A 7,008-nucleotide genomic window follows, 5' to 3' on the forward strand; every position below is an offset into this window, starting at 1 on the left:
GCACGCGCCGCGTCAAACGACCCCAGAACCGGTCATTTCCTCCCTGACAGACACGTCAGTTACAGACGTGAACGAACCGGGAGCCGCTGCGCGTTCGCACCCGTGACCAGCTTCCATTTACTGTTAGTTTTGTGTAGATCTCCCATTCCTACTGCGATTCTGTCAACTTGACAGAACCAGTCAGCAACAAGTGCTTGATTTCATTAAAATGTAATATTTTAAAGTATCTTTTAAAATATCTTTAGCCTCGGGGATCACAAGAGGCCAGAGTGTTTGTAAATGCCTTCCTGAGGCGCAGTATGCCGAAAATGAAAGATGACGCTATCCAGGATATACTGACCCGGAAAGCTGTAGTCCTGGAGCATTACTGCAAAAAAAAGACAAAGCAAAAGAGGAAGAAAACAAAAGGTTTTACTGCCAAGCAAAGGCGAGAAATGCGTCTTTTTGAAATTGAACCTGAACAGCAAAGGTAAGACCGTAAGTGTTTCCTTTGTGCAGTAGAAGTGGGAGGTACATGAGTGTGTGAAAGCAGCAGCACGTACCTGCGGCTACAGACAGTTCGCTGTGTAAAGTCAGTCTGAGACCCTGTGACATCTCACCACAACAAAACCATTCTCTTGTCCGTGTAGTTGGAAAACTCATTTCTGTCTGTTACTGGTTCTCTTTGCTTTTGTATAGCTAAAGATAACAAGAAATCCAACCCAAATACAGTCACCTCTGATTGCAGTTTCTAAAGTTAGACTGCCTGTGACCAGACAGGCAGAATTCTGCATCGAGTTCCTCGAACCGATGCAGGTTGAATAAAGCCCCTGCTGTTGCTAACATGAAGTAAGCGGGGAGGTAAAAGAGTAGAACTCTCTTTGGTCGCAGACATAGCCACATCCTCTAAAACACAGCACCGTTTTGGGTTGACAGAGAGGAGCATCCTTAGTTTGGGCTTTTTTTGTAAAGCAAACCTGTTGTTTGGAGTGGGTTACCTCACAGGTTATGTTGTGAGAGGAGCTCACAAAACTTAGAAATGTTAGCTGAAACTCTGTTGTACACATGGATTACTTCAGTAATCAACCAGTTCATTTTTTTTAATAAGTTCTTGTATAATACTTTTTGTCATTTTACTGCAGATATGCCATCTTCCTACCACTACATGAACTCTGGAAACAGTATATCAGAGACCTATGTCACGGGCTTAAACCAGATGCGTAAGTTGAGATACTTTAAAATTACAGTGGTTTTGATTTAGCAGATATTTCCAGATTTACCCCGTTACTGCCTGAAACATCACAGTTACTTGCTAAGGATATGTACTATTTCTGTAAGCTTTGACCACAGTTTCAATAGTCATGGTCACAGTTTGCAAGCCTAACTTTCCATGTCATTTTCTTTCCCTCTTCTCTGATCCCACCCTCTTCTTCAAGGCAACCACATATGGTTCAGAGCAAACTGCTGAAAGCTGATCTCCATGGAGCCATCGTTACAGGTATTCTGCTTGGTTTTGTTTACGAAATCATCTGAAGTTAAGTAGACACTCCTGTATTTCAGGTGCTTATTTTTAACTTCCTTTCAGTATCATCAACTCTAGAATCACATAGTTGAGATCATGTGTTGATGAATTCTTTCTCTATTTACCAATGCTAATTACTTTTCAGCCACTCTTGAAAATCACGTTAGTTGCAAAGATTAACTGCAAGTTTTACCAGCGATTACTGTAATTGCATTATTTCAGAATATTGTGAACTGGTTCTTAAAAACATGAGGCAACTGTAGAAGAGCAAGTAAACTGTCTGCATCTGAAATTTTCTAATCCTTACATACTTCTGTTCTTTCAGTCACAAAATCCAAGTGCCCCTCTTATGTTGGGATAACAGGAATCATTCTACAGGAATTTAAACACGTCTTCAAAATTATCACTAAAGAGGACAAATTAAAAGGTATATTATAGAATTTTTTCAGTGCTTTTCACAACTTCAGTCATCAGAAATTTCTCAAACACACTATTCATCATACACCTCCGAGTACATTGTTTTATATCAGTGCTTTTAGTTCTTTGCATAGAGAGGCAGAATTCAATGTCTTTACTGACCATGTAACAGCCCAATACTTTACCAAAAAAGTGTCTCATTAGAAATGAGCAATTAAAACCAAAATGCATTTCCAGTGAACCCAACATGATTATGCACATGGCTCATTCATCTGAGTCACTGTAGATGTTCTCTGCCAAACCTACTGCCTGCTCCTGGAAGAGGACTAACTTTAGAAATTCTAGTTTAAAATTTAGAGGGTTTGGTTATTTTTCTTCTCTTGCTAAAGTGTAAAAACCTTGAAACGTGCCAAACCTCAAGTCTACATGTGAATAATATCCCTTGGTATGTCAGTATATTTTCATAACAGGGATTTACATCTGTCTACTTTTGTTAATTTCTTTCCTTCTGCATTTTCAGTTGTTCCCAAATTTAACAATGTATTTAGCTTGGAGATTGACGGATTCATTTCCTACATCTATGGAAGCAAGTTCCAGCTTAGAGCAAGTGAGCGATCTGCAAAGAAATTCAAGCTGAAAGGAACTATTGACCTGTGATTTCATGGAAAATCAAAAGTATTGATAGAAATGTCTGCTGTTTTCCTGCAATTTAAAGACCAGGTTTTCTGGCAGATTGAAAAGAGAATAGCTACGTGAAATATTTCAGAAGCATTTCTTCTTACTGGAGAATGACTGTATCAGTTGTCTTTAAAGCAGTTTCTCAGACTGTTAGGAGTTTTGTTGTATCCATTTTGTTATTTGTATATAACATTTTGGCTTTTATTAAACTTCCATGATTAGTATTGATTACCTGACTTCTGTTTCAATTTATAATCATAAATTTGCACAACGAAAATTGTATCTTGTAACTGAGAAATGTTATTGTTGCCTTCTGTACAAATTGGGCTTTATCTGCCTCTTATGTGCTTATAATGAGTGAAAATTGTATCTTATAACTCTGTGAGAAATGTTATTGTTGCCTTCTGTACAAACTGAGCTTTATCTGCCTCTTATGTGCTTATAATGAGACCGTAGGTGATGACAACTGCTCTTTTATAATTATTGCTCCTAGGCCAACACCAACATCTTTGCTTGGTGCAAGCATCTGCAAGTTGTTTCAACCGAAAGGTTTTACCTTGAGTATCTCCTTCCCTGTGGTTAATGGTGTTACAGCTAACATGTATACAGGTCAAAATGTAAACGTACTAAACAAGTCATGTAGCCCTGCAAGCTGTTTGCTTACCAGGTGCTTACTCCTAACATACTACTTTAAGGTTAAATCAGATATGTCTGTATTAGTAAATGTATCTTGTCGTGCCAGAATGCAGGAAACACAACACACCAGGTAAGAGAGATGGAAGTGACCCCCATTCCATCTTGCACTTCAGCTACCCACAAATTGCTTTATGAATATTTAACCTCTATTCATAGAGCTTTAGCCTATTTTTATATATATTTAGACATGGTGTCTATGTTATAAATTTTAAAAAAACCCCTTGATTCTTATTAAAATATACATGTTACATACACAATTTTAAAAAGGCTAGTGTGGATGGTACTTAATTTATATCACTTGTTTGTGAACACAACATCAGTGGAACACAAGAAGTCCCCTCAACCTCATATACTTCCAGGATCCTTTTTTTTATTCCCCAGATTACAATTTCTTATCGACTGTGCAGGCTTGACTTGTTTGGGAGGTGAAAGTGACCCTGTATTTAGATCACTTAACATGTATTTATGCTATAAAGGTAAATTTCAGAAGCTTTCAATTTAAATTATTAAGTCAATTTCAGGATCAAATGAAAGACCCTTATCTAGGAAGAGGGGTTTTCCCTGCCACCATATGAGAGTTTGTAGCCAACCAGGGTCATTTCTTAAAGAGAACATATCTGTTCCTCACCTACACTGCACACCAAAGCCTAGTACTGGGGTTAGGGAGGGACAGCCCCAGCTACAGCTCTTACCTGCACCACAGGGCACACAACCCACTTACCTGCCATGAAAAGGACAAAGAGCATCACCACCTCCAACCCTCCCCAGTCCTGTGAGAACACTAACTGTGCCAGTCAGCTCTCCAAAGTGCCTACTTCCTTTCTGGACCTGTTGCTGGGAGAGGTTCCAGGAGAGCTGCAGCTCCCTGGCACTATCCCTCAAGACACAGACCAGATTCAGCATCACTGAACCAGACTGATCAGCTGAATTCACAGCATGGGCAATATTGGTTTTCAAGAACAGACCGCTACTCTGCCCCCTTTGAAGTCAGGAAATACAGCAGTTGGTATGGAAATAAATCTTTGTTGCAATTATATGAAGTCTTGTCCTTGAGACGGGGAAGACAGTGTTTGCTAGTTGAGTTATTTTATACAGGGAAATGCAGGCATTTCAGGGTAATGGAAAACTAGGAGAAACACTGAGAAAGCTTTTGAAAATATGGATAAACACACCTGAAAGTAGTAGAAGCTTTTTTCAATGAATTTATATCTGTGAAGTAAGAACAAGATGTGTAAAGGTTGTTAGACTCAAGTTATGATTCTACCTAGTAGCCATTACTCCTCTCAGTGTTCTTTAAAATTAAATCCCTTGGTTTCCTGTGAGAGGCCAGAAGGAAAAACAAAGTGGTAGAAAGCATAAATCATAGCAAAAACTTTCCATTCAGGACAATGACCTAATTTTAATGTTGCTCATAGCCTTCAGTGTAACATCTAATTAAGACATCTGTTAAATGCCTATAATATTAAATTAATGGGGGAAGCTAATAGAACTTTATTGGCATAGTCCGGTTAATTAACATTAAGGGCCTTTAAATGGATGTCTTAAACAGACATCATTAATGGGAATGCCATACAAATTGGAATTAGGCACAATCATGTTTCACTGCACTGTGAAGGACATACCACATGGCCACACAGGTGAACATGATACAACTTCCCATAACAACTGGGATTTTAATTTTTTTAAACTATTTCAGCAACAAAAAAAGACAAACACTGCCTAGAAAGCCTTTTCAATAAATAATAGCAAGGCATTCATTATTTACAGTGAAGAGTTCTGGAGAGATGTTCAAAGGTCTCCTCAAGGTAATCGCATGCTAGTAGTGCACAAAGATGACAAATGAAGAATAACAAGAGAGCTGAACAGCCAACGCATTCAAGACACCCTTACTGCAGCTGGTAAATCACCTGAAGAGGCCTTTTTGTAATGACTCAGGGAGATCTTCCAATCAGCCCCCATAAATCCCTTCAGCTAAACTGCTCCTGCAGACCCTTGGTATCACCATCTTCCCATCAGTTCCTTGAACCAAACCCCCCATCCCATCTGCTTTCTCCAGAACACAGCTGTGTCTTTCACTAGAACACACTGAACTCCCCAGTGCTTGTGAAGGAACTTCCTTACAAACTGGGTAATGTGAAAATGACTGCTCACCAGTCCTCCCCTGGTGATTCATGACCATTCCCCATCTCATCATTAGCCGAGACAGTAAATACTTAACAGGTTTAATATTAGAAAATTGGAGAACTAATCACAGCTGTCTCCAATATGCCTCTTCCCTCTTGTGTTCAACTCTGAACTGCATGCAGCAGAGACACGTTTTTCGTAATGATTTTTATACCTAAACTCACACTAAAGAAAAGGCTAACGAGGGAATAATGAACAATATACTGTCTCACTACATTACACACATTTCTACTTTCCTATTACTATGTACATATAATATATACAAGGACATATATAATTATAACCAATCTGAACTGAAACAATTGTAAATAACCCAGTTACTGAATTTTGAACATTTTAGCAAGAATGGGAAAACAAACAAAAAAAAAAAGACCATAATTTTTGTTTGAAAACTCAGAATAAGTCATTGTAGAAAATGCCTGAAACTAAATCCAAGCCATATCCAAGAAAACACATGGCATTTTCTATTTGAGGGTTGTTTTCAAGTTGTTTTTTTTTAATACTTCCTCTTAAAGATGGATTACACAGCAATACAATGGAAACCCCCAAAAACCTCCTGGGAAACTCATATTAAATCATTGAAATCACAGCAGCACATGGCTGATGTTAACTCCATATTCAAGCCACCTAATGTTTTAGAGAAGTATAAGAGAGCATAAAATTCTGATCTGGACCAGAGCCTTTTTAATGAATTCTCAAGCCTCGGACAAGTTCATCTCTCCGGCAGACTCTGTCCATTTTAGTATTTCAGATCTAGGAGGACTTGTGGCAATGGAAAAGGTTAGAAATAATTTCTAAGCATCTTGCAACCTCTGGCCAAGCAACTCTTGTTAAACAAACATTAAAATTATTTGGAACAGTAACACAGAGTCCTTAATAAATAGCTGCACTTTGCAAAGAAGTCCTGGCAACGGCAACTATTATTATTTACTAAAACAATGGCCCTATTGAACTGCAAAAGAAAAGGACAGGTATGGCTGGTGTGATCTGGAAAAGAAAGCTTCTTGTCCTAAGGTGTGTACATAAAAGGCAGGCTTAGCTATTTTCACCATTATTTGCAAATCATAGGTTTAGAAACCTCAACTGGAAACACTGGTGGTGTTTTCTAAGAGAAAGAGACCAAAAAATGGCATGTGGTGAGAAGAGTATAGAAGAAAAAACAGAGTGAGTCAGAGTTCAGATTGACTAACAAAGGGAAGGGGAATCAGTTTGGTAGGGGAAACAAGCTGCAGATATTAATTGGTGGGACACTGGTAATTTTGCATGTTGTCTGCAGGCTTCCACTTTTCTAAGGAAAAAGATACTCCAATTTTGCTACAGATTGCATGTGTCTCACACTAACCAACTGGGAGCTACGGGTCCTTCTCCACATTGGCACTTTTTCTTTACTTCTGATATTTATAAAGCTTTTATACAAGATTTAGAGATAACATTCTACAAATAAATACGAAGCCACAGCTTTTGTTCACTTCTCAAGGAATATATAATATAAATATATAATCTATAATATAATATATAATCTATCTATATAT

General features: G+C 38.2%; 1 protein-coding gene across 1 annotated transcript; it reads left to right on the plus strand.

Annotated features, from left to right (window-relative positions):
• Nucleotides 1-249: 249 nt before the first annotated feature.
• POP4 (POP4 ribonuclease P/MRP subunit) lies at nucleotides 250-2,823 on the plus strand. Its single transcript, XM_010173508.2, has 5 exons — nucleotides 250-469; nucleotides 1,122-1,199; nucleotides 1,416-1,477; nucleotides 1,827-1,928; nucleotides 2,439-2,823. The coding sequence occupies exons 1-5, from the start codon at nucleotides 300-302 to the stop codon at nucleotides 2,573-2,575; spliced, it is 549 nt and encodes a 182-aa protein (XP_010171810.1). The 5' UTR covers nucleotides 250-299; the 3' UTR covers nucleotides 2,576-2,823.
• Nucleotides 2,824-7,008: the final 4,185 nt, after the last annotated feature.

Source organism: Antrostomus carolinensis, unplaced genomic scaffold (genome assembly GCF_000700745.2).
Source record: "Antrostomus carolinensis isolate BGI_N321 unplaced genomic scaffold, ASM70074v2 scaffold15438, whole genome shotgun sequence".
In the NCBI taxonomy this organism is placed as follows: domain Eukaryota; kingdom Metazoa; phylum Chordata; class Aves; order Caprimulgiformes; family Caprimulgidae; genus Antrostomus; species Antrostomus carolinensis.

Excerpts from the sequence above, each read along its gene's own strand:
- POP4 (XM_010173508.2), top strand. The coding sequence starts at position 300 with ATGCCGAAAATGAAAGATGACGCTATCCAGGATATACTGACCCGGAAA. Across the intron at positions 1,200-1,415 it reads CACGGGCTTAAACCAGATGC|GCAACCACATATGGTTCAGA; the intron begins GTAAGTTGAGAT and ends CTCTTCTTCAAG. Across the intron at positions 1,929-2,438 it reads TAAAGAGGACAAATTAAAAG|TTGTTCCCAAATTTAACAAT; the intron begins GTATATTATAGA and ends CTGCATTTTCAG.